A 26,403-nucleotide genomic window follows, 5' to 3' on the forward strand; every position below is an offset into this window, starting at 1 on the left:
CCCCTAAACAAATAGTTTCCAGATAAGACCTCCTAAACTAATAGTTTCCAGATGAGACCCCCCAAATATAGACCCCTGACCAGACCCCCTAAACTAATAGTTTCCAGATGAGACCCCCAAAACAGACTCAAGACGAGACCCCCTAAACTAATATTTTTTCACATGAGACCCACCCCCAAATATTGACCCCAGACCAAACCCCCTAAACTAATAGTTTCCAGATGAGATCCCCCCAAATATAGACCCCAGACCCCCTAAACTAATAGTTTCCAGATGAGACCCCCCAAATATAGACCCCTGACCAGACCCCCTAAACTAATAGTTTCCAGATGAGACCCCCAAAACAGACTCAAGACGAGACCCCCTAAACTAATATTTTTTCACATGAGACCCACCCCCAAATATTTACCCCAGACCAAACCCCCTAAACTAATAGTTTCCAGATGAGACCCCCCCAAATATAGACCCAAACCAGACCCCCTAAAAAAATAATTTCCAGATGAGACCCCCAAACATAGACCCCAGAGCAGACCCCCTAAACTATTCCTTTTTTTTCTAAGAATACAATAGCATAATAGACTACGCCATTCCATGCGCGGTGTACGTTTTTTTCTACATAGGAGCCCATGGGTGACGGACGCTACTGTAAGGGATCAGTCACAGGTATATGTTAAAGGTCAGGAAGCTCCTAATAATACTGTACATATATGTGACGTCAGGAGCTTCAGGTAGCGCTCTGCCCAAGGGGGTTGGGGTGACGTATCCCCGTGTATGCCTATTAAAAGTCGCGATGCAAAAACTGTTATTCTAGTAACAAATATGTCAAGATTTTTTTATATCGCCGTAAATAGACCGACCCATAGAATCAAGGTAACATTATTATTTACAACGCATAGTGAATGGCGTAAATTTAAAACGCAAAAAACAATACTGCCATAGCTGTTTTTTTTTTTTAATTCCCCCTCAAAAACAAAAAAAAAAGTTAATCAATATATTGTATCCACCCAAAAATGTGTCATTAAGAAAATTCAACTCGTTCTGCAAAAAAAGAAAAGAAAACCACCATATTTCTATGTCAATGAAAAAGAATGTCTGGTCGTTAAGGGGTTAAGACGGCAATGCTGACCAATGAGCACGGTGACCTCACGTATGACATCATCAGAGAATGTACAATGTGTAATGATGACCAGTATGAACTGTGACCTCACATATGACATCATCAGAGAATGTACAATGTGCAATGATGACCAGTATGAACTGTGACCTCACATATGACATCATCAGAGAATGTACAATGTGTAATGATGACCAGTATGAACTGTGACCTCACATATGACATCATCAGAGAATGTACAATGTGCAATGATGACCAGTATGAACTGTGACCTCACATATGACATCATCAGAGAATGTACAATGTGTAATGATGACCTGTATGACTGTGTATTTAGCATATCATATTAATAAAGTTTATATTTTAACATTCAAAAAAAAAAAGAAAAAAAATGTACAGGAGGCCATTGTCACCTACTGCATGATGTCACAATAAACCTGGGGTTCCGGGGACAACTTCTCAGTCCAGGAGATGAAGATGACGAGACACAGATACCGGAGACTCCACCATGAGGATCTTATAGGGAATGGTGGAAACTTCCGGTGTTTGTGACGTCACCAGACGGAATCCGGATACTGGTAACAGAGAACTTCATGGACGAGACGCATGGCAAAGCCAAGTACAAAATCATCACCGGGGCTGTGGCCTGTACACCCGGTAATAGGAGGTTCTCTCATTTACTTACAGGTTGTGGAGCCAATAAGAAGACAGTGGAGAACAATCTGCCGCCATTATACCAGCAATCTCCACACATGGAAGGTGCGCACATACTATATACCATCATTGTATCCAAAAATGTAGGAGATGGGGGATTGTTATACATTATGGTCCACATTAACGAAGCAAATATAGTCATTATTATTTTCCTGCTGGGAGGAGATCTGGACGGGCGGCTGGAGATGAGGACAAGAACCGGGAGAGCCATCATAATCGTATGTAACGGGGTAATTACATGTAAAATGTGGCCTAGTGGGGGGGGGGGGGGGAGGACAAAAAACCCAAAGAGGGAGGGCGTCAATTGTGAGCCTAAGGGTATGTGCACACACGCTAATTACGTCCGTAATTGACGGACGTATTTCGGCCGCAAGTCCCGGACCGAACACAGTGCAGGGAGCCGGGCTCCTAGCATCATAGTTATGTACGATGCTAGGAGTCCCTGCCTCGCTGCAGGACAACTGTCCCGTACTGAAAACATGATTACAGTACGGGACAGTTGTCCTGCAGCGAGGCAGGGACTCCTAGCATCGTACATAAGTATGATGCGAGGAGCCCGGCTCCCTGCACTGTGTTCGGTCCGGGACTTGCGTCCGAAATACGTCCGTCAATTACGGACGTAATTAGTGTGTGTGCACATACCCTAACAAGTAGATTGTGTCAGAAATGTCTCCAGTCCACAGTCCTGATCCCGGTCCTCCTGGGGTCGGCCCATTGTTTTCTGCCACATAAAGGAGCGGTTATAATGCGGCCGGCGACTCCTGTGACATTTCTTTCTCCAGCAGAGATGACTATAGTCGTGCTGGGACCTCCAGGGTCCGATCAGTGGAGGAGCAACCCGCATGATACCGGGACATCGTGGAGAACATCTGGGATTGGACGACGTCATAGCGGTCAATGATGAGTATTTAGTTAGTTGCACGTACAGCTCTGATCCTGGGTTCTCGGACTGATCGCCGTTTTTCGTGGTCAACAAGGAATTTTTCCCTAGTGCACAAATTGGCCAAAAAGTGTGCAGGGTTTTTGCCTTGTTCTGGATCAGCAGCTTAGAGTAGGAATTTAGTTATTGTAATAAGGAGCTTCGTCTGCTCTTCGTTTCTCCATGTTACCTTGCAGTCATGTATGATTTATATTATGGGGGTTATTATGGATATTTTGCTTTGCATCTTTTGGGTGTTTGTATCTTTTGACATAAAATGTTGTGCAGACATTACGGTGCAGAGGAGACATACGCTTTTTTTTTTGTCCAGCGAGGACAGTATGGAAGAATCAGGTTCTGGGTATTAACCCATTCACGGCAGCAACACAATAACTGCGAGCTCCAGGGACTCTGATTGTGACAACCACGTAACCACAGTTGGAATACAGGTCATGAACAAGTAATGTGGGGCTACAAATGCTGGCTATATTATAGTCAGCGTCCCACACCATGTGCCCCATCACACATAATAAATCCAGTTTAACCCCGCAAATAATCCACCAAACATGCCCCCAGTTTACAACACAGGCGGCATTAATGTGCAAACCGAAAATGTATCCCCAGTGGATTTTATTACTGAGCAGATTGTACATCAGATAAATATATATGTCCATCAATTCTTGTCACACGTTCCAACCTCCTGTTATGTAAGACCCCAATATTGTAAGCGACTAATGTGCCAGAAATAAAAAAAATCCTTGTCCTAACCTTCAACATGGGAAAGACCAAAAAAAGCTGAGCTGACCTCCTATTGGTCTACACATTCCATTCATCACATGACATTTTCCTCTATGATCGCCGGGTCACGATAACATATTTTGATTTGATTTTTCCATTTGTGGCAGAGACGAATAAACTAGATGAGACGGATCTATAAGCCTCGGCCCCTTATCTCACCCCTTACTGGAAAACGTTCATAAATTTATTCTCCAAAGAAAAATACCGCAGAGGATGAATCCTTGATCCACGTCACCGGCCGACAGTCATATAGACAGAACAACCCCAGAAAACCATCCCGATCTGGTGCCAAGATGTAGATGTTAAGTGATAGTGGCATCGGCTACACTTATGTATTTAGGATGTATGAAGGAAAAGATGGCCAGTTGGATCCCTTGGTGGCCCGTCCTATGTGGGCGCTAATGGGAAAGTTGTTCTGGATCTAATAAGCCCACTAATAAGGCACCGCTATCATCTCTATGTCCACAACTGATATACAAGTATCTGGCTGATCTACCACTTGTATGAGAAGGATATAACGTCTTGTGGGACAATAAGAAAAAACAGGACGGGCTTCCCAGAGTCACTAAAGAGGGAAGAGTCCGAGTCTCTGTGCAGCTCGCAACTGATGGCTGTGAAATACAGAGATGGAAAAATATTTTCTTACGCGGTATGTAAGATGGGGGAATCGTATTCACTCGAGTGAGTGGCATACCTCCCAACTGTCCCAGATTCAGTGGGACGGTCCCGGAAGATTGAAGTCCTACAGTTTTCTTTTCATGTCCATGTCTAGGTTTGGAATATACTGGAATACGACACTAGGTGCCATGTTGGTTCAGGGGTTTGGAGGTTTGTAGTTGGTGTTGTGGTGCAGAAGCGCCTGGTTCAAATCTCCCTGTGGTCTTTTATGATGTTGAGAGCTTCTATTGATGCTTTCGCAATGTTTTAGTAGACCAAAGTCAAGAAGACCTAAGAAGAAATTTTCTACAAACTCAGATTTCGGTAGTTTGTTCAGGGAGTAGCTTGAAAACTGAAATTGATTGGGACGACTGTAAGATTCAGGGTGGCCCTGCGGAGATGAAGCCTGACGTGTGTTGGAGTTTTTGCTTCTTATCCCATTTCCCCCTCTTGATAGATTGTATTCATCTGTATTTGCTATTGATTCTAGCAAACGCGGTGGCGCTTAGTGTTGGCCCAGTGAGTCATACTTTGCCATCGTGTAGCTCCAGGTTCTAGTCCTGCTGCTGGTATGTTATAGTGCTTTGTGAGAAATACACAATCTGGTCCAGGGTATAGGGAAACAAGATAAGACTTGTAAGAACCTGGAGTTCTAGCCCCATCAGTGTACTTTATGATCTTATTAATAATTATCACATTGAGGAGGTCGCAGAGGTTACCATGGTGGCCAAGGAGGCTGAAGTGGAGATGGCAAAGGTGACTGTGGTGGCAAGTGGCATAGGTGGCCAGGGCTCAGAGGGTTGGTCATGAGGCGCGGGCCAATGGTTGGAAAATTTGGACTACAATTTTTCTTAAACTGTATTAATCTTGCTTACAGTATTGACTATTTACTGTTGGTAAGAAGTCGGACGACTCGGGTGATGCCCATGGTTGAACTTGATGTTGGCTCCTCGATATAGTTTCTCCATGTTAGGATTGACAACGATGAGCTCCTCACGTGTCGGCCGCAATATTATAAATACTCGGCATTATCTGCTCTAGGAGGTTGTTTTATGACGTATGAAAAGTCTTAGTTGCAGGAACATCTGAAGTCCTGGGCTGAGTTGGAGAAGGCTGGTCTCAGTATATATATTTTTTTTTCTTCTCTCAATCTTCTTTTTTCTTCCCTGTATCTGTCTTAGACATTTCTATTCTTCTTTGTGTAACTTTTCCATTATTTTAGACTGATAATTAGAAAAAACAGCTATGGATTCCAGATCTGGCTGTGGGTCAGTGGTATGTGCAGCGGCTTGCATGGTATGTGGAAGTCATGGGTTCTAGCCCTATCTGCTGCTATTTCGTTTGTTTCGTCACATTCTGTGCAGATTCTCCTTTTTTTTGGCCACGAGGGTCGGATCCGCTCAAAACCGTTTTCCTATTTCTCCATGATGACATTACGAAACGTACTATAATATGTATATGGCTGGAGCTGGCTCAGAGGGTAGAGCGGCAAGTGGACCTGTAGTGAAGCTGGAGACCACGGTTCGAATCCTGGGGCCGGCTCCTTCGAATCCACGTATGTATAGTGCAGCTGCCTGGAGTGGAAACGGTGGCTTATAGAAAAATGTACCATTTTGTACACATATTTTAAATCTGAGCAGTGGGGCTTCTTCTACAGGTGATGAAGTGACTGCATGAGATTTGAACCCAGGTCCTCAGCTTGAGAAGCAGAGCAGCTGCCCTGTGAGCTATCACACCATCTGGTAATAGGATGTATATTTTGGTATTGATGACATTTAGAGTGTAGCCAAATAATCCGCACATTCCCGAACTGCGAGGTTCACTTCAGTACCAGGATTATTAAGGCCCTGTTTACACTGAGTTTTTTGCAGGCAGAAAATTCGGCCTGGAAAAATCAGTACGTTTTTTTAAGTGGTTTTGCACCACACACGTTTTTTGTCGCGTTTTGTTGACGCGTTTTTTTTGCCGCTTTTCTTTTTTACCTATAAAATTGAATCACCACGAGCGTTTTTTGCCGAAAAATGCGTCACAAAAACAGCATTTATTTCCGTCTCCCATTGATTTTGAGGCGGAAAGATAGGGCCACGAACATTTAAAAAGAAGCGACGCCCTATCTTGAGGAATTTTCCGCCTCAAAAACCCCATTGAAATCAATGGGAGACGGAAATAAATGCGATTTTTTAAGCATTTTTTGACACGTTGTTTTGCCGCAATTTTTTACGCGTTTTTCGACCTTTCTTTAAATCATTGGGAGTCACTTTCGGCCATTATTTGCCGCGGTTTTTAAACAGGGCCTCTCGAAGGGTGTTCAGTGAAGATGCGGATCTCCGAGGTTCCCTCCAACACTGCTAGATCTGCGTTAGTATGGGTTTTGGAAGGCGATGTGGAAGCGCCATATCCCTGATCCCTGGAGATTCAGCCATTTATTGAGTGAGCCGGCCACACGTCATGCAATATGCTATTGCCATTGGATGGACACCGCTCTGTAGATGATTCAGCATCAATTCTTGTACCCGTGAGTAGGCGGAGAAAATTGCTGCACCGCTCAATCCTGACAAAAAGACGTTGCACATGGACGGAGTTTCTCCACGGCAACACTGGATAATTGATTCTGCAGCAATAGAACAGCACAAAAGCAAGAAAAAATATATGTGATAGAATGATTGCCGTGGAAGTCACCGATACGGCAAAGATGCCTTTATTTCAATGATCTTGGTCTATAGGATGTGGAAAAAATGGCCTGCGCACGTTTTGTTTAATCCTGCGCTTTGTCAAGTCCTTAGCGTCATTTCCTGCACAGCCCGTTTTATACAAAACATGTGAACTACATTCATGTATTTCAATGCAGCTGTTCACACGACCATTGTGAACAGTCCCATTATACTGCATAAGGGCAGCTGTGGGGGCATTATAGTGTATTGTGGCAGACAAGGGGGCATTATACTGTTTGGGAGCAGTGATAGGGGGGATTAAACTGTATGGGGGCAGTGATAGGGGAATTATACTGGATGGGGACAGCGATGGGGGCATGACACTGTATGGGTCAGTTATGGGGGCAGCGATGGGGCATTATATTGTATGGGTCAGTTATGGTGGCAATATACTGTATGGTGACATCTAGAGGTCATTATACTATGTGGGGCAGCTAAACAGCATTATACTGTGTGGGAGGAGCTATGGGAGCAGGATACTGTGTGGGCTGGACCAGGTGTGTATGGGCAGAGATTGGGCAGGATTAGAGGCGTGGCTTAAAAGGAAAAAAATTGCTGCTATGTGCGACACATCGGTTGTCCCTCTTTGCGATACTTGAAAGTTGGGAGGTATGATTGTGGTTGTGTTGTATTTCCCCCACTATATGTGGCACTTGTGTTTTGGATTAACCGGCCGAGATCTGGCAATATGGGAAAGGAGAAGAAGACGTCTGTCTGACAACGAAGACGGCGTAACGGTGCAACAGTTGCCATTGGCTTTCAATTGCCGACAACTTGGCGCACTAAAGAACGTGTCACATAGAACTTGGAGTTTTCCTTCAACCTGTTAACACATTTTCATGTACATATACGTCACAGGAAGGGCCCGCTTCCTGTATTCTAACGTGTTGTGATTGTGATCGCGTGGCCTGATATGACTGTGCGCCTAATAGCCGGTGACTGAGTAACATCCTATTAGACGGCCTGTGAGGTTTACTCTACACGAAGTACACCAAAGTATTACATCAGTGATCAGGAGATCGCATTGTGACCGTCCCCTAGTGGAACAAAAAAAAAATCATTCAATACAATTAAATAAAGTTTATTTCAAACCCTAGTTTTGGCCTTAAGGCTCAGAGCCGATTTTTCAAATCTGATATATTTCACTTTATGTGGTAATAACTTTGGAATGCTTTTACCTATCCAAGCGCTTCTGAGAATGTTTTCTCGTGACACATTGGGCTTTATGTTAGTGGTAAAATTTGGTTGATACATTGAGTGTTTATTTGTGAAAAATAGCAAAATCTAGAGAAAATTTTGAAAACTTAATTTCATAAACATTTCAAACGCCTTTTCTTTTTTAGGTACCAGTTCAGTTCTGAAGTGGCTTTGAGGGGGCTCTGTATTATAAACCCCCATAAAGACACCCCATTTTTTCACAGGAATTAAAGTAAAGTGGAGGTGAAATTTGCAAATTTCATTTTTCTTGCAGAAATGTAATTTTAATCCATTCTTTTCTGTAACACAGAAAGTTTTACCAGAGAAGCACTACTAAATATCTATTGTCCAGATTTTGTAGTTTTTAGAAATGTCCCACGTGTGGCAAACGTGGCTCGTGGACTAAAACATCAGCCTCCGAAGCAAAGAAGCAGCATGCCAGGTATGAAGAGGTCTTGTGGTGCAAAAATTGTAGAAAGCCCCCAAAAGTGACCCCATTTTGGAAACTACACCCCTCAAGAAATTCATTTATGGGTGTTATAGCCATTTTGACCCCACAGTTTTTTCACAGAACTTATTTGAATTGGGCTGTGAATTTAAAAAAAAAAATTCCAATATATAGTTTTGCCTCAAAATTTCTTATTTTCACAAGGAATAAAATAGCCCATTTTGTCCTGAGTGCAGCAATACCCAATTTGTGGTGATAAACTGCCGTTTGGGCCCATGGGAGGGCTCAGAAGTGAAGGAGTGCTATGCCTTCTTTGGAGTCCAGACTTTGCTGGATTGTTTTTTTTCGGGTGCCATGTCGCATTTGCAGAGCCCCAGAGGTACCAGTACAGTTGAAGCCCCAGAGAAGTGACCCCATTTTAAAAACTACACCCCTTAAGGCATTCATCTAGAGGTGTAGTGAGCATTTTGACCCCACAGGTACTGTGTAAAAATATACACTCAGCAGATGGTGCAAAGTGAGATTTGTTCCTTATGGAAAATCATTTCTACTTTTGCAGATGTCTAGTGCTTTGTTACTTGTGTATATTCTCAAAAACCCACCGTTATAGCAGGAGCGACCGATGAAAAATTTAAAGTAAGTCCTAAATCTGTTACCACTACTAGTTCCCGATTATAGAAAGTGCCCTGACTTTTTAGTGACATATTTCCCCCAATTCATCTTAAAGGGAATGTCCAAGAACAGAAGAGCAGATCCGCTTCTTTTTCCGAAATAGTTTTTTTTTTTTGTCTATGGTCTATGTCTAATATTGTAGCTTATCCCCAACCAAGTGAATGGAGATGAGTTGCAATACCGGACCCATCCTATGGACAACAGAAGCGCTGTTTCTGGGGGGAAAAAACATGGCTTTCTTTCCAATACCCTTGTCTAGGGGCTGTGTATGGTACCGCTGCTCAGCGGATTCAAACTGCAATACCAAACCAAGCCTATGGACAAGAATGGCGCTGTTACTGAAAGAAAGCAGCCATGTTTTTTTAACCTCATACAAGCTTTTTAATATGATGGTTCAATTCCAAGCATTCTTGTGTACAAGTTTTCTCTACTAGATGGCGATGATGCTCTTACCATCCTAGTCTTACTGGAAGAAAATAAATTATATCAGAAATAATTAGGGTGGTAGTTGGTTTTGAATTCACCTTGGACTGGAATATGTTGCTCCTGACTTAGTTTCTTCACACCATTTCTTGTAGAAACTTCACACGTATAATCTCCAGAATTGTTCTTCTGAATGGACTGAACTTTATATAGTTTAGATGAACTGGGTCCCTGAATCTTCCTCCCGTTTCTGTAGAAGGTAAACTGTAGATCTGTGGTCCTTCTGTCTGTGCTGAGGCCCGTGTCACACGTCAGGGTCATGACATCTCCTTCTACTACTGGATCTGGATAGACTTTTATTTTTGAAGTAGAGAAAAGCTCTGGAGGAAACCATAACATTTTTTAATAAGATTGTGTGAAAAATTAGATAAACAGTAAAAATAGACAGGAGAAGTGGAGATCGGAAAGGGAAGACAAGTAGCAGAGGTCGGAATGTAAGATCAGCATGATACTGCCCAGTACTATACAGTATATAATACAATATACTTTATAAAACAGTGGCTACACAATAGTGCCTACACAATAGTGCCACACATAATAGAGCCAATAGTAACCAAAAAAACATTACTCTACAGTGCCTAAACAATATTGTCATATGGTGAACACCTAATAGAGCCAACAGTAACCAAAAAACACAACTATACAGTGCCCACACAATATTACCATACAGTGAACATAGAACAAAAAAATATGACTATACAGTGCCCACACAATATTACCACACGGTGAACATAATAGAGCCAACAGTAACCAAAAAACACAACTATACAGTGCCCACACAATATTACCACACAGTGAACATAATAGAGCCAACAGTAACCAAAAAACACAACTATACAGTGCCCACACAATATTACCATACAGCGAACACATAATAGAGACCATAGTAACCAAAAAACACAACTATACAGTACCTAAACAATATTACCATACAGTGAACACATAGAACAAAAAAATATGACTATACAGTGCCCACACAATATTACCACACAGTGAACATAATAGAGCCAAAAGTAACCAAAAAAACACAACTGTACAGTTCCAACACAATATTACCATACAGCGAACAAATAATAGAGACCATAGTAACCAAAAAACACAACTATACAGTACCTAAACGATATTACCATACAGTGAACACATAATAGAGCAAAAAATTACTATAGTCTATATGGTACCCATACAATATTACCACACAGTAAACATATAATAGTGCTAACAGTAGCCAAAAAACACTACTATACAGTGCCTAAACAATATTACTATACAGTGAACACAAAATACACAACTACTATACGGTGCCCACACAATATTACCATAAACACATAATAGAGTTAACGGTGTCTAAATAACCCGTCCCTGAGCACCTTCATATCAACGTTACCATATTGAGCCCCCCCCTCCCCCCCCCCCGGATATTGTCAGTCCACCCGGAGTAAAAAATATATAACAAAAAACGAGTGCAGTACTTACAAATAACGAGCAGCAGTGACATGCTGGACATGTTGGCTCCGGAGATGGGTAAGTGAGAAACTGTTTCCTTGTCTTAAAGCGAAAGCAGAGAGATGAGGAATATTCTTTTTATATCCAAAAACGTGACAAAAAGTGCAGTGAGTCATGTACACAACCAGCCGCACACGGTGCACTACCTCTTTTACTGTCCTATGTTTTCCAGTTGTCACTTGTATGGTTCGTGTTGGTGCTCCAGTACAGGCACTCTGCCGCAGTTTCCATATTGCGTTGCTACCCATTGTGATGCTCTAATTTAAAGATAATTTACCCCAAAATCCAGCAATGACAAAGAGAGATCAGTCCCTGAGATGTCCTCACGTAAGGAGTCTTTCAATATTTTATTTTCAAATTATTTTGGTCTCGAACGCAGGTTAGAACCACTAATGGCAGCTATTACAGCGCCAACCGGCATTGACACCCACAGACCCTGAATGGGGTATAAATCTTCATGTCAGATTGACATTCTGTTCAGGGTCTTTGGAAAAGTTCAAATGGTTTTCTCATATTGATCGCATATCCACAGGATAGGTGATAAATGCCTGATCAGTGGGGGTCTTACTGGTGGGACCTACACCGATCCTGAGAAGAGGGGTCCCTGAGCAACCTATGTGAATGAAGTGAAATTGCGCGTGCTCTGTCACCGCTCCATTCACTTTCTATGGGGTTGTTGGGGATAGTCGAGCGGTCCCGCTCCATTCACATAGGGCACTCAAGGACCACCGTTCTTGGGATCGGTGGGGTCCCAGCAGTCGGACCCCCACCAATCAGACATTGATCACCTACACTGTGGATAGGTGATAAATGATCATTATGAGAAAACCCCTTTAATAATAACCACTAAGGGGGCTTAATGATTACCAATCCTAGTGACACAGCAACATTTCACTTATGTTGCAGATAAAATTAAGTCATGTAACATGATTGCAGTCTTTTTCCTGTGTGATGTACTCTTCTGTCCAAAATAACGTCATCCTGTCTGTACCTGTCAACATAAGGACATCACTTTCTGCTTCAATGTAGATCTTACAGATATAACTATTGTGATCACAGACAATAATTTAAATAGGGGCGTGGAAGAGAAGAGAGCAGGAAATGCTCCACCCACGAAGAGTACAGGAATCCTCCTCCCATGAAGAGAACATGGCAAGGAGGCTCCTCCCATGGAGAACAGGGCAAGAAGGCACCACCAATGAAGAGAACAGGGCAAGAAAGCACCACCCATGAAGAGAACAGGGCAAGTAGGCTCCATCAATGTAGCCAGAAGCAGTTGTAAGGAAAGACTCTTAGTACAGGTCAGTGGAGATGACACATACTTAAATAAAGTATGGTAATATGGATAAAAAAGTGGTTGTGTTCGTAGACCGAGGGCGGTGGGTAAAGGGAAGTTTTTGTGGCTTCGCAAGAATGTAGTGGCAGTGGTGCTAGGAATGCACCGTTCCACTGCTACTTCGTTCTAATGAACACAGTGGTCAGACCCCATCAACTCTGATGGCATATCATAGCTCTTTGGGTGCACGAGGACTCCCAAAGGCCCCTCTGCAACACAAGAAGACATCAGTATTATGGATGACACTTGTTATAGATTTTGCATTGGTGCTAAGGAGCTTCAATATGTGCCTCTAATACTTGGTTCTGCAAATTTGGTTTAAAAAGCTGCTGCCTCTATCCCCTAAGCTTGGTACAGTATCTACCCTCTAGGCTTGGTACAGTATCTACCCTCTAGGCTTGGTACAGTATCTACCCTCTAGGCTTGGTACAGTATCTACCCTCTAGGCTTGGTACAGTATGTATTCTCTAGGCTTGGGTTTGGTACAGAATATATCCTCTAGGCTTGGTACAGTATTTGTCTTCAAGGCTTGGTTTGGTACAGTATGTATGCTCAAGGCTTGGTTTGCTACAGTATGTATGCTCTAGGCTTGGTTTAAAACAGTATATTTTCTCTAGACTTGACTTGGGACAGTATCTAATGTAGGCTTGCTTTGGTACATTATCTATACTCTAGGCTTGGTTTGGTACAGTATTTTTCCTGTAGGCTTGGTATAGTACAGTATTTATCCTGTAGGATTGGTTTGGTACAGTATTTTTCCTGTAGGATTGGTTTGGTACAGTATTTATCCTTTAGGCTTGGTTTAGTACAGTATCTGTCCTCTAGGTTTGGTTTTGCAGTTTCTAGCCTCTAGGCTTAGTTTGGGAAAGTATCTATCCTCTAGGCTTACTTTAGTACAGTATCAATAATCTAGGCTTGCTTTGGCACATTATTTAATCTCTAGGCTTGGTTTAGTACATCATCTATAATCTAGGCTTGGTTTGTTACAGTATCTATCCTCTAGGCTTGGTTTGGTACAGTTTCTATACTTTGGGCTTGCTTGGATACGGGGTTTTAGGATCTAGGCTTGGTTTGATACAGTATCTATCCTCTAGGCTTGGTACATTATCTAGAATCTAGGCTTGGTTCTGTTCCTGTATGTATGCTCTATGTTAGTGTATCTATGAAGCAAGATTGGATCTGGTAACATATCTAGTTTGACAAATTTCACACCAATACTGAACAATTTGCCATGGCATGCGAAGTGTGCCAATATTTTTCCCCCTTAATATGGCTTCTGAACCCCCATCTAGGACACGTTTTGGCTGAGCTCCTGAAAAACATCTGGGACCATGATCTTGGGAACTTTTGTCCACAAAACGGATTCTCGTGATAACTCAAGTACATATTTATTATACATACACATATAGAAGACAAGGACTCGGTTCTTCTTTACTACATTTTATTATGATTATGGAGCGTCCTGACTCTTCCAGTGATGGCATGATATAATGGCACCAATAATGAATATAATTCCAGACAATATCAGCCTCATTATATTTGAATTGGTGTAATCTCTGTGAACTTGTCCGTTCTGCTTTCGACCTAGAAATAAAATATGAAGATATAAGATTTTCTTCATTAAGCTCGAACCACAATCTTGTCTTCACTAAAGCCATAAACGTAAGACATAAGTTTTCTCCTAAATGGATGGTTATCTTCCCCATCGTCCACATAACCAAGTATGCCAAGCTGCATGTTATTTTTATGAAGGAGGGGAGACAAGTGGCTGCCAGACAGATGTTTTGGACAGGTTGCAAAACATGAGTAGGATCCACCAACAAAAAGGTCCTGTCTAAGGTCATCAAGTTATTGATCATCTTCTAAATAATCTATGTTGTCTAAGCTAAAGAGGAAAGAAACAGTTACAAGAAGTCAAATATAAATAAAAAAAAGGTAAAAAAAGGTAAAGAACTACAAAAAAATCCCTACTGTAAAAGAGTAAGGACATAGGCCCTTTTCGTCCTGGCATGCTACATGACATATGAAAGTGGGTACTAGTGGTGGATGGTTGTGCAAGAGGGTGAAAGTCAAAGTTATGATGGAAACTGGTCTTGAAGGTTCATCGGCACCATCCATTTATCTAGAAGAGGGAGCTAAAGTTACCCCTTTACCAGTGTATAGTGGTGACGACATTAGTTTCCACACTGAACACCTTCATAAATATCACTCTCGAACCAGGAATATCTAGTGTCTGTATAGACAAATGGTCAATATCAGCCCCCATTTACAGTCTGAAGTTCATTATATCTGGTTTCATACAGCTATACGTCTCATGGGGCCATGAAGTTCCCCAAGTACACATTTACTACTTTGCTTTATAATCTCATTATGACCTCCACCCATACAATATAGACGAAAGACTTTGTCTACTCTTCTTTACTTACTGTATATCTGAATGTAAATCATGTTGCTCCTCTTCCACACACTGCTGGTTGAAGATCTTACTTCACAAGTATAATTCCCTGAATCCTCCAGTCGAGCATACTGAGCGACAAACATATTAGATGAACCAAACTCCTGAATACTCTGCCCATCTTTAAAGAATGAAAACTCTAGCTTTGTACCCCAACTGTGAGGACTAAGACTTGTGTCACAGGTCAGGGTCATGGGATCCCCTTCTGTTTTTGGATTCATAGTCACGGTAACTCGAGGAAAAGAAAAAAGTTCTGCAAGAGAGAAGAAAACGTGACTTTTTTTAAGTAAAAGATGTCCCTTTGCTCCATCAGACATCTTACGGAGGTGACTATAAGTTACACAACATTATCTAGCTAACACTCCATTACATTTAGAAGTATTCGAGTCAAGTACTTTGTCTAAAAGGCAATACATTAGGGCCATCATCAGTTTTCGACGCTGGTGGTGCTCAAGACCGCAACACCAGACAATCGCTATCACATGGGTGAAGCACGCATCAATAACTCACTAGTGGACGAGCAGAACCAATCACCGATGGTAGTAGAAGATGGAGACTATGTACAAATGGAGTGGATGGCAGATGAATACCATGCAAGCAGTTGTCAGATGAATAGGACAAGAATTAACAGCACTCCCTGACCCTATCCCACAGCAGGGTAAGATAACTGCTTGGCAGCAGACCAAATGCACAAGAAAGGCAAACAAACCAGTGGAACTACTGATCCTAGGATACACATAAGACCACTAGGCAAAAACTAGATCTCTCAGAGAACCAACAGGTCCCACAGTACAAGCAAACACTAGACAAGAACTCAAACACCATTAGCACATGCCAGAAAATGCGCTAAATGATTACCAAATCCAGACATAGACCAAAGGCATTGCCTAGCAACTCCCAAACACAGAAATAACAGAAATTTATTAGCAGCAGTCCTGCTTTGAATCATAACACGTCAGACTCAAGTACTTCTTCCATTTGATCTTCCATCGAGCAGGGCTGTGCCAACCTTGGTTTTCCCTTCCTCTACACTAATTTGGAACCCTAAATATACATGCCACCTACATGCCTACTCTTCCGGATTGTCCAGAATACTTCAGAAATAGGGGAAATCTCCTAGACTCAAGAAAGAGCAGGCAAGTTTCCGTCAGAGGTTGCTTACAGCCGCCATTAGGGTAACTTGAAGTATATAAGGAACATTTATATTGCTGCTGTTGAGTTCAGTGTAAAATCTATATTCGGTGGCAGCTGGAGACAACTAGAATTTTATCATTTAAGCAAGGGACTTGGAGCTCTGTATCTGAAAAAAAAAAAGAGTTCCAAGCCCTAATATATATGTATTAGAAAAATTAAACAGAGTTTTGTACTACTATGCTATCGCCACTTATGTTGGACACTTCGGGCACGATTGTTTATTGGGGGGCACTCTTTATGGGATTCTCTCTGAAGGTATGGTTTATGGAGAGCTCTTTGATTGTACCGTTTATGTAGGCAAACTGTTGCCACTTTTATGGGGGCTCTCTGATAGCGCTGTTTATGGGGGTTCTCTCATTGTACCGTTTATGGGATTCTCTCTGATGGCACTGTTTACGGGGATGCTCTACTGGCATTATTTATGGGGACTCTTTAATAGCACTGTTTATTGAGGCACCCAGAAGGCACTATTTATGGGAGCTCTCTGATGGCACGGTTCATGAGGGGCACTCTAATGGCACTGTTCATGGGGACTTTTTGGCTGTCGTTAAGGGGGCATGGTCTGTAGTTGTGGGTGGAGTTTAAATATAATCTCAATTCTTCTTGAAGATGATCCCTTTAAGTAGGACAGCATGCAATTAACTCTATAAACCTATCTGAGAAGCTGAAATGTAACAACTGAATGTAATTTACCGTTCACAGAGATAAATGTTTCATCTGAATACATTTCGGCGGGAGTATAATAGAATTTCTTTTCACATTTGTATCTGCCCGTGTCATTCATCGAAACACTATTGATACGTAAATCTGAATTTTTGAGTGATGATTGTAAGACCTTGTCGTCCTTGTAGAATGTGACACCTCTGATTTCTTTAGCATTTCCAGGATAAGTGTGACATCTAAGATGAATGGAGTCTCCTTCATAAACAGAGGGGGGAGCCTGCAGGATTACAAAGTCTGAAAATAAAAAAAAAGGACCTAATAAGAGATTAGAGCCTATTACACGCAGCTCACAGCATAAAAAATTAAAGGGGTTTACCCACGAACAACACTTGTCCCTAATACACAGGATAGGGGATAAGCTCTGATTGCTAAAACCTCCACCGATCGGGAGACACGTGTCCCCCATTTGAATGGAACGGTGGTCGGGCACGTGCCCTGCCACTCCATTCAGCTCTATGGACTGACGGAGATAACGGAATACAGCGTCTGGCTATCTCCATCAGTCCCATTGAGTGAGCTTGGAGTGGCAGGGCGCATGCCTGGCCACCGCACAAGTCAAACAGGTCCCCTGTTCACGGAATCAATGTGGGTCCCAGAGCTATAACCCCATCTATCAGACATTTATGGCATATCCTGTGGATATGCCACAAATGTCTAAGATAGGAATACCCCTTTAAGGTCAATTATTAATCCATCCGACTCTTAATTTCCCCCTGGTGGCAGATGCAGGGCAATGAATAAGTTTTATTTGCTCACGAATAAACTTCACTTACCAATCATGACTTCCAGCGTGACAGGATCACTTACTTTACCACCACCAACCTGACATTGGTATTCTCCCGTGTTGTTAAGTTGAGCGGAGCCGATGGTAATGCTCCTATCAACTGTTTGCAGCTTTATGCCATCTTTGTACCAGTGATATGTCATGTCCATTGGTAGAGATGTACCCACCTCACATGTGATGATAATTTTGTCAAAGGTTAATATCCTGTTCCAGTTTGGTGTAAAGATCACATGCGGTTTAATAGAAAATCCTTTAAGACGAAAAAAAAAAAAAAGGGATGACCAAGGTCACTGATCTTCATATACCCTTACTTTCAGTCATCCTCCATGATGGGCACTTCAAATATGTGAGACCCGATGGAACGGAACGTAAGGGGGACAATATGATCTTTATATAAAATGAAAAGTACTTACTAAGCAGAATGCGCAAGAGCTCTGTAGCAAATTGCGCCAAAAAAATAAAGCGTATGGAATGCGTCAAATTATTATGTGTTGTAGACACACTGTACACCAATCTTGACATGTATCCGACTGCTCGATATATGCATCCTACAACATTACAGATTAATTTCTGAAATATATGTAGTGGGGCCAATGAATAGTGGGTAGCGGGTGGCCGTAAAGAGTGTGGGCCACTTTTTTAGACTAATTTTTCATGGCCCACGATAGCAGTACCCGGCAATGGCCTGATGGCGGCCATAGATGAGGTAAAGAGAATCGGTCACTTGGTCATATAAGTTGAACTGGTAAACTGACCTGAATATTGCCGTCTCCCTGATTCCAGTGCTGTTTTTCTTTTTTTCCTGGACCCCTGATTCTAGAGATATGGCCCACTGTTGTGTTGACTCCCTATATGCTAATTTGCAGTAGTTAGCTAACAGGGCGTGAACTACCCACAAACTGCCTCACGCTGATTGGTCAGGATCAGAGGCAGGGAAGTTAGCTCCACCCTGCTGTATAACTACAGTACAGCAAATTAGCATATAGGAAGCCAATACAACAGTGGTCATATCTCTGGGCCGGGGAGGTTCAGGAAAAAAAGAAAAACAGCGCTGGAATCAGGGAGACCGCACTATTCAGGTCAGTTACCAGTTCAATTACATGGCCTAGTGACAGGTCCTCTTTAAGCCTGTTTGAGTCAAACAAAGCGGTCGCCCATTTCTCTATCTTGCCCTGAAGTCCAGATTCTTAATGCTCTTATGTACGACACATTGTAACAAGTTCAACAATAAAAGCAGAATTAGGTCAGTATAAAAATGTCTTATAATCCGTCGCCTATCCTGTTCGGAGAATGCTGACCAATCTGAAATGTATGCATCGATCTCAGGTAGGACTGGAACAGCAAATAGTATATTACAATATTATAATGTAAGTTCTTAGTCTTACCCGTAGTTTTCATGGTCAGGGCTGCAAAAGAGACAGAGATGATTCTTTACATAACAATACAAATACTGGTTTAGTAATCAGGGTTCACTAAATTATAATCAGGGGTACAATCCGCACCGTGAAAATAACCCCCTGTGCTCAGACAATATAGTGAAGAACGAGACTGTGATTCATCAGCTGATTCAGTTATGAATCGTTACGGACGAACACGATCATCGTGATACACGGGGTTAATGAGCCGGACAATTGTTACAGCTAGTCGCGTTCTCAGAACTCTGAAGCAACCGGGAATTCCGTCAGTGCCCCGATGTAGCTGCTGTGTGATCTTGATAAGCTGTAACCTGCTCTCATTCCCTCTCTATTATGACCTTACTTTTATTATCATTGTACGGAGTGGTGGTAACTATTAAAATCTCGCGGCCCCGGGATCTACGTGGGTCACTGTTCTATCGTTTCGTTGATGATCAAAATTAACGATGTAAAGAAACAAATCTTGATATTGTCGTATGTCCGAATAGTATGGACTGGCACGAGAACCAGAACAATATTGTGTGGCCTATGTAGCCATTGCATACTAGGGCTATATATATATATATATATATATATATATATAAAACGATGCTCTTTTCTCCTAAATATTTGTCCACTATGACTAAATCCTTGATATTGCTTCAGCGATCTTTTCCTGTAGTGATGGATTGGCATGATGTTTATCGTGGGTGGCCGGGATGCAAGTTGTATAGCACCCTACTCTGCCCGGGTAACTCCTCCTCGGTGACGAGTATATCTGAGGAGGCTTCCCCGTAGCGATCTGTATACCAGCGCCGCTGGTGGGTTGTGTTGGCTGGTCGGATCACATGTCTGACTTGCGGAGAACGGCCACACGTCAGCAGTGACGTTGCTGCGATCGGATTGGCTGACGCGGGGGTTCGGCCCCAGCGAGAGGGGAGATGCGTCGTCTATATGAAGTCTGACCCCTGATGATATCTGGGTTTATAGAAAGCTGAAACAATTAACGCATTAACCCCATGTATCACGATGATCGTGTTCGTCCGTAAAGATTCATAACTGAATCAGCTGATGAATCACAGTCTCGTTCTTTGCTGTATTGTCTGAGCACAGGGGGTTATTTTCACGGTGTGGATTGTACCCCTGATTTTAGCGAGTTTTGAAATTAAAGTTATTTTACTCAGTCACATTCACTAAATTTTTACAGCCATTTAAAAAGGGACAACCCCATCCATATGCCCTATTAGTCCTACTTGGGACCCCGCCGCGTCCATCCTTTACATGGGAGGACATTCATTTACCTCAAGGTGGCCGCTGCAACGGAAAAGTGTGGGTGGCCGTGGCTTTCATTGGAGATGGCAGCTGATCATAGGCAGTTAGAGAAGTTGTGCTGACTCCATTTTAAGATAGGGGTCATCTTCAAGAGACAACCCTTTAAATTGCACCCCCCATTCTAGTAAAACTTCCCTTCCACAGTGAATCTGCAATGTGATTTATTAGACACAAGTGATCAGCTGTAATTGTTCAATTTCCCTGCAGCGCCACCACAGGGGAAATTAATCATTACATGGTTTTCCGTGTAATCCATATACATGCTGAGTCCTCCAGAGCATGAGACGCTCACTGTAGCCACCTGCTCTTTTTAATATATAGGGGTCCTGGTCAGCGACCTCTCTCAATGAACTAAGAATGCCCCATCGGTCCTGTATATTCGAGTTTTCTACAACAGATCACCCTTTAAAGTCTTATATAAACGAAGCTTAGTCATTGTAGAATGGAAAGTGATGAAAATTTCTACTTTGTGTTTCTAATTCTCCCCACTTTTCAGATCTTTGCTTGTTTTCAGTGACTACAAATGTTCATTACTGAAATACCAGAAGTTGAAATCCATCCTGATCTAGTTCTGCTCACGCAGCTGCTAGGTCTGTAACATTGTATGAGTGCAAGCAATTTGTGAGCTGAACACAGCAGCAGCAAAAATATTTCATCCATCCCAGACTCCCACTCAGAGCGGTCACCTACCCTGAAATATTGTAACAAACCCATAGCCAACCAAGTACAATGCCAGGCGTCGGATGTAGTGGTGTAAAGCTGCCGCCACTGGACTATGGAGCAGCGGAAACATGTTCTATGGAGTGACGCTTCTCTATCTGAAGGTCTGATGACGAGTCTGGGTATGGTGAATGCCCGGAGAACGTTACCCGCCTGACTGCATTATGCCAGCTGTAAAGTTTGGTGGAGGAGGATAATGCTATGGGGGTGTTTTTCAGGGGTCGGCCTCTTCGTTCCAGTGAAGGCAAATCTTAATTCTTCAGCACACAAAATATTTTGGACAATTGTAGCTTCCAAATTTGTGGGAACAATTTGGGGTTCGGCCCTTTCCTGTTCCAGTGTGTCTGTGCCCCAGTGTACGAGGTCCATAAAGACATGGCTGGTTGGTTGGGTGAGTTTGGTGTGGAAGAACTTGACTGGCCGCACGGAGCCCCGACCTCAACCCCATCCAACACCTTTGGGATGAACTAGAATGGAGATTACGAGCCTGGCCCCCTCCCCCAACATCAGTGTCTGACCTCACAAATACTCGAAAATCCCACAGACACTCCAAAATCTTGTATAACTCCTTTCCAGAAGAGTGGAAGATGTTTTGTCTGCAAAGGGGGGACCAACTCCATATTAATGTCTATGGATTTAGAATGGGATTTCATAAAATCTCCTGAGGGTGTAATGTGGAGGTGTCCTAATACTTTTCTCCATATAGTGTACCTATAGGTATCTGAATGTTCACCAGATGAGGTCTCCATAGCTCAGCAGTAGAGATTTTTAATGTTCTATCTCTTGCCCATATCTTTGCCGCACTGTTGTTTTCATTTTCCTAGGGTTACTGTGGGTGGAAAAACCCTTTGTTTACTGGTGGTCTACACCCTAGTACTTCACCGGTGGTCTACACCCTGATACGTCACCGGTGCTCTACACCTTACTACACTCTAGTACGTCACCGGTGGTCTACACCCTAGTACGTCACCGGTGGTCTACACCCTAGTACGCCACCGGTGGTCTACACCCTAGTACTTCAATCAGATATTGACCTGACACCGCAGTGCTCAATACCCTGGTCTTCCTCATCTCCAGTAACTTGATATATATAATAATTACTAACAAAAAAACAAATGAACTATAGAATATTCCGGTACTTACAGATCATGATGAACAGGGCCCGGGCTGACATGGTGACTGCAACGTGCAAACTCAAGTTTATTGAGGACTTGTGTCTGAGTCACACATATGAGACAGTTTTTACATGTCCATATAGACCACAGAGCACTAGAATAGGTAAGAAGGTCCACCACTAGTACAGGATATGCTAGGCTGACCTTTACACATTGCATACACAGCCCATCCTCGAGCTACAATTGTTCTAAGATGAAAATTGTAACCTGAAAATATTGTAGGTTAAGACCATAAAATTCTATAAAAACTGGTAGCTGGTTCTGAAGCCCTGAAAAAAAAAAAAGAGAAGAAGAAGACAACCCCATAAATTATTAAAGCAATATAAGCAGATAAGGACCTACTTTATCAGTATGTGTTGACTATAAAAGTCAAAAAGAGCAGATGGAAGCGGAGGACTCACTTTCTGTGTAGAGAACAGGGTTCTGTGTATGGAAAAAAAAACATGGCGCCAACTTCACCTGGTGTTCAAAGGATCAACTCATTGTACAGAGGTGCTACTAGGCCGCCAAGTGTAAGGACACAAGTAATACAGTGCCCGAAATACCTGCCTCCAAATGTGAAGTCAAATGCCCTTGCTGATTGGGAATTTGTGAGGTTTGGGAGAAGATATAGCTTGCAATTGAGATAATTCATCCTAAAAAAGTTGGATGGGGTTGAGGTCCGAGCTCTGGGCAGTCACTCGAGATCCTCCACACCAAACCCCTCACCCCATGTCTTTATAAAGTTTGCTGCGTCCACAGGGGCACAGTCTGGTAGGAACAGGAACGGGCTGAACTCCAGACTGTTCCCATAAATATTTTGTATGCTGTATCTTTAACATTACCCTTTACAGGAAATAAGGAGCCAAACCCTAAAAAAACAGCCCTAGACCATTACCCCTCCTCTACAACATGTTACAGTAGGCACTATGTTTTCCGGTAGGCAGCTGTGTCTGCAGGACTAGGTTAGGACGAGATGGACAACGTGAATGATAGACAATTTTTAACAGTTTTTCCAACCATTGGTTGAAAAGAAGTTTTAAGTGACTCTCACTATACCAGTATGTAACAAAAACTCTGCTTTATAAGACAAATTTGTTTAAATTCTTGGATATTTATGGAATATACACAGTATATGCCATGAATGTGTGATAGATGCAGGTCCCACCTCTGGGACTTGCACCGATCTCTAGAACGGAGCCCTCTGATCCCAACTTACCTGCTATTGCTCCTCTCCGGCCACTGAGATAAGAGATGGTCAAAAGTACGGAAACAATCAAGATCCCTGAGTTGCGCCGTTTTCGCAACGCTAATAGAAGTAAATGGCAGCGCGAGATCAGTGATAGTGGGAGAATGTAGGACGGAGGTCAAGGTGTCCCGTTCTAGAGATAGATGCCGGTTTCAGGAGGGTAGACCCAACTCTGTCGGACATTTAGGGCGCATTCTATAGATATGCCATAAAAGTCAGGGATGCGAAAAACCCTTTAACTATTTTCCATATCGTTCCTTGCTTAATTCATAACATTATATCGGAGATCTCTTCTAATGAGCAATGGAATAATATGGAATCCAGACATCTTCAGGTATATAATTATATATGTACAGCTGGTATAAGTTATACATCTTCTTGTATATAGTGATATGGAGCATGCTGGTATAACCTGGGCATCTTCTGTATATAATATATATGTACAGCTGGTTTAAGTTATACATCTTCTTGTATATAGTGATATGGAGCATGCTGGTATAACCTGGATATCTTCTATATATAATTATATATGTATATCTGGTATAAATTATACATCCTCTTGTATATAGTGATATGGGGCATGCTGGTATAACCTGGGTATCTCCTGTATATAATTATATATGTACAGCTGGTATAAGTTATACATCTTCCTGTATATAGTGATATGGAGCATGCTGGTATAACCTGGGTATCTTCTGTATATAATTATATATGTACAGCTGGTATAAGTTATACATCTTCTTGTATATAGTGATATGGAGCATGCTGGTATAACCTGGGTATCTTCGGTATATAATTATATATGTACAGCTGGTATAAGTTATACATCTTCTTGTATATAGTGATATGGAGCATGCTGGTATAACCTGGGTATCTTCTGTATATAATTATATATGTACAGCTGGTATAAGTTATACATCTTCTTGTATATAGTGATATGGAGCATGCTGGTATAACCTGGGTATCTTCTGTATATAATTATATATGTACAGCTGGTATAAGTTATACATCTTCTTGTATATAGTGATATGGAGCATGCTGGTATAACCTGGGTATCTTCTGTATATAATTATATCTGTACAGCTGGTATAGGTTATACATCTTCTTGTATATAGTGATATGGAGCATGCAGGTATAACCTGGGTATCTTCTGTATATAATTATATATGTACAGCTGGTATAAGTTATACATCTTCTTGTATATAGTGATATGGGGCATGCTGGTATAACCTGGGTATCTTCTGTATATAATATATATGTACAGCTGGTTTAAGTTATACATCTTCTTGTATATAGTGATATGGAGCATGCTGGTATAACCTGGATATCTTCTATATATAATTATATATGTATAGCTGGTATAAATTATACATCCTCTTGTATATAGTGATATGGGGCATGCTGGTATAACCTGGGTATCTCCTGTATATAATTATATATGTACAGCTGGTATAAGTTATACATCTTCCTGTATATAGTGATATGGAGCATGCTGGTATAACCTGGGTATCTTCTGTATATAATTATATATGTACAGCTGGTATAAGTTATACATCTTCTTGTATATAGTGATATGGAGCATGCTGGTATAACCTGGGTATCTTCGGTATATAATTATATATGTACAGCTGGTATAAGTTATACATCTTCTTGTATATAGTGATATGGAGCATGCTGGTATAACCTGGGTATCTTCTGTATATAATTATATATGTACAGCTGGTATAAGTTATACATCTTCTTGTATATAGTGATATGGAGCATGCTGGTATAACCTGGGTATATTCTGTATATAATTATATATGTACAGCTGGTATAAGTTATACATCTTCTTGTATATAGTGATATGGAGCATGCTGGTATAACCTGGGTATCTTCTGTATATAATTATATATGTACAGCTGGTATAAGTTATACATCTTCTTGTGTATAGTGATATGGAACATGCTGGTATAACCTGGGTATCTTCTGTATATAATTCTATATGTACAGCTGGTGTCACTGTGGAACGCCTTGTCGGTAAGGCAGCTGGCCAACAGGGTGCAGCTCAATGTTTATAGTTCGTATAGGTACCTGTGGCAGCTCGGACAGCAGTAAAGGCAGGCTCGGCTGGGACTAGGCAGCAGCTAGACATCAGGCGAGGTGAAGCAGGTCAGACGTGGGATACAGCACAATACGACTTTGGCACAGCACAGTGCTCGACCAGGATAGTATGGAATGCAGGGAACAGGAACACACTAGGAGGCCATCACATAGACAAATTTGGGAAACATCAACAACGCTCAGGCATAGAAGGATGGGGCTGGATCCCTCTTATAGTCCAGGGTACTCACAGGTTCAAAGTTCATCAAAAGTCCGGTGTGCACGCTGCCTCTGTAAGAGTGGGCACGATCCGGCTGAGGTGAGTGGAAGCGAGCACAGCCATCTCATGAGGAGGAGGCTGGGGAAAGCGCTTGCTGACTCGTGACTGCGGATGTCTGGGGGGATTGGAGCTGACGGCCCGCAGCCACGGACATTACAACTGGTATATAACTCATGCATCTTCTTGTATATAGTGATATGGAGCATGCTGGTATAACCTGGGCATGTTTTGTATATAATATATGAACAGCGGGTATATAGTTACACATCTTCTTGTATATAGTGATATGGAGCATGCTGGTATAACCTGGGTATATTCTGTATATAATTATACATGTACAGCTGGTATAAGTTATACATCTTCTTGTATATAGTGATATGGAGCATGCTGGTATAACCTGGGTATCTTCTGTATATCATTATATATGTATAGCTGGTAAAACGTATACATGTTCTAGTATATAGTGACATGGAGCAGACTGGTA

At 42.0% G+C, this 26,403-nt stretch overlaps 2 protein-coding genes and 1 long non-coding RNA gene across 4 annotated transcripts in view; 1 reads left to right on the forward strand and 2 right to left on the reverse strand.

Annotated features, from left to right (window-relative positions):
• Positions 1 to 26,403, reverse strand: part of LOC142665025 (Fc receptor-like protein 5) — a 57,751-nt gene that overhangs the window by 10,433 nt on the left and 20,915 nt on the right. The window contains exons 8-10 of the mRNA XM_075844559.1: positions 18,020 to 18,095; positions 17,698 to 17,958; positions 9,755 to 10,033 (exon numbers count right to left, since the gene is read on the reverse strand). Coding sequence (XP_075700674.1) covers positions 9,755 to 10,033; positions 17,698 to 17,958; positions 18,020 to 18,095 — 616 coding nt within the window. The remainder of the gene's footprint in view (positions 1 to 9,754; positions 10,034 to 17,697; positions 17,959 to 18,019; positions 18,096 to 26,403) is intronic.
• On the forward strand, positions 1,580 to 14,149 carry LOC142665146 (uncharacterized). 2 transcript variants are annotated; one of them, XR_012851440.1, is made up of 4 exons: positions 1,580 to 1,692; positions 1,802 to 1,873; positions 12,292 to 12,517; positions 13,845 to 14,149. It is a non-coding gene; the product is annotated as an uncharacterized LOC142665146 (long non-coding RNA). The 2 variants fall into 2 exon arrangements; XR_012851439.1 differs by having other exon boundaries at positions 1,580 to 1,873.
• LOC142665145 (Fc receptor-like protein 5) lies at positions 13,988 to 17,688 on the reverse strand. Its single transcript, XM_075844713.1, has 3 exons — positions 16,895 to 17,688; positions 14,979 to 15,260; positions 13,988 to 14,136 (listed from the first exon to the last, which is right to left on the reverse strand). The coding sequence occupies exons 1-3, from the start codon at positions 17,328 to 17,330 to the stop codon at positions 14,003 to 14,005; spliced, it is 852 nt and encodes a 283-aa protein (XP_075700828.1). The 5' UTR covers positions 17,331 to 17,688; the 3' UTR covers positions 13,988 to 14,002.

Source organism: Rhinoderma darwinii, chromosome 12 (assembly GCF_050947455.1).
Source record: "Rhinoderma darwinii isolate aRhiDar2 chromosome 12, aRhiDar2.hap1, whole genome shotgun sequence".
NCBI lineage: Eukaryota > Metazoa > Chordata > Amphibia > Anura > Rhinodermatidae > Rhinoderma > Rhinoderma darwinii.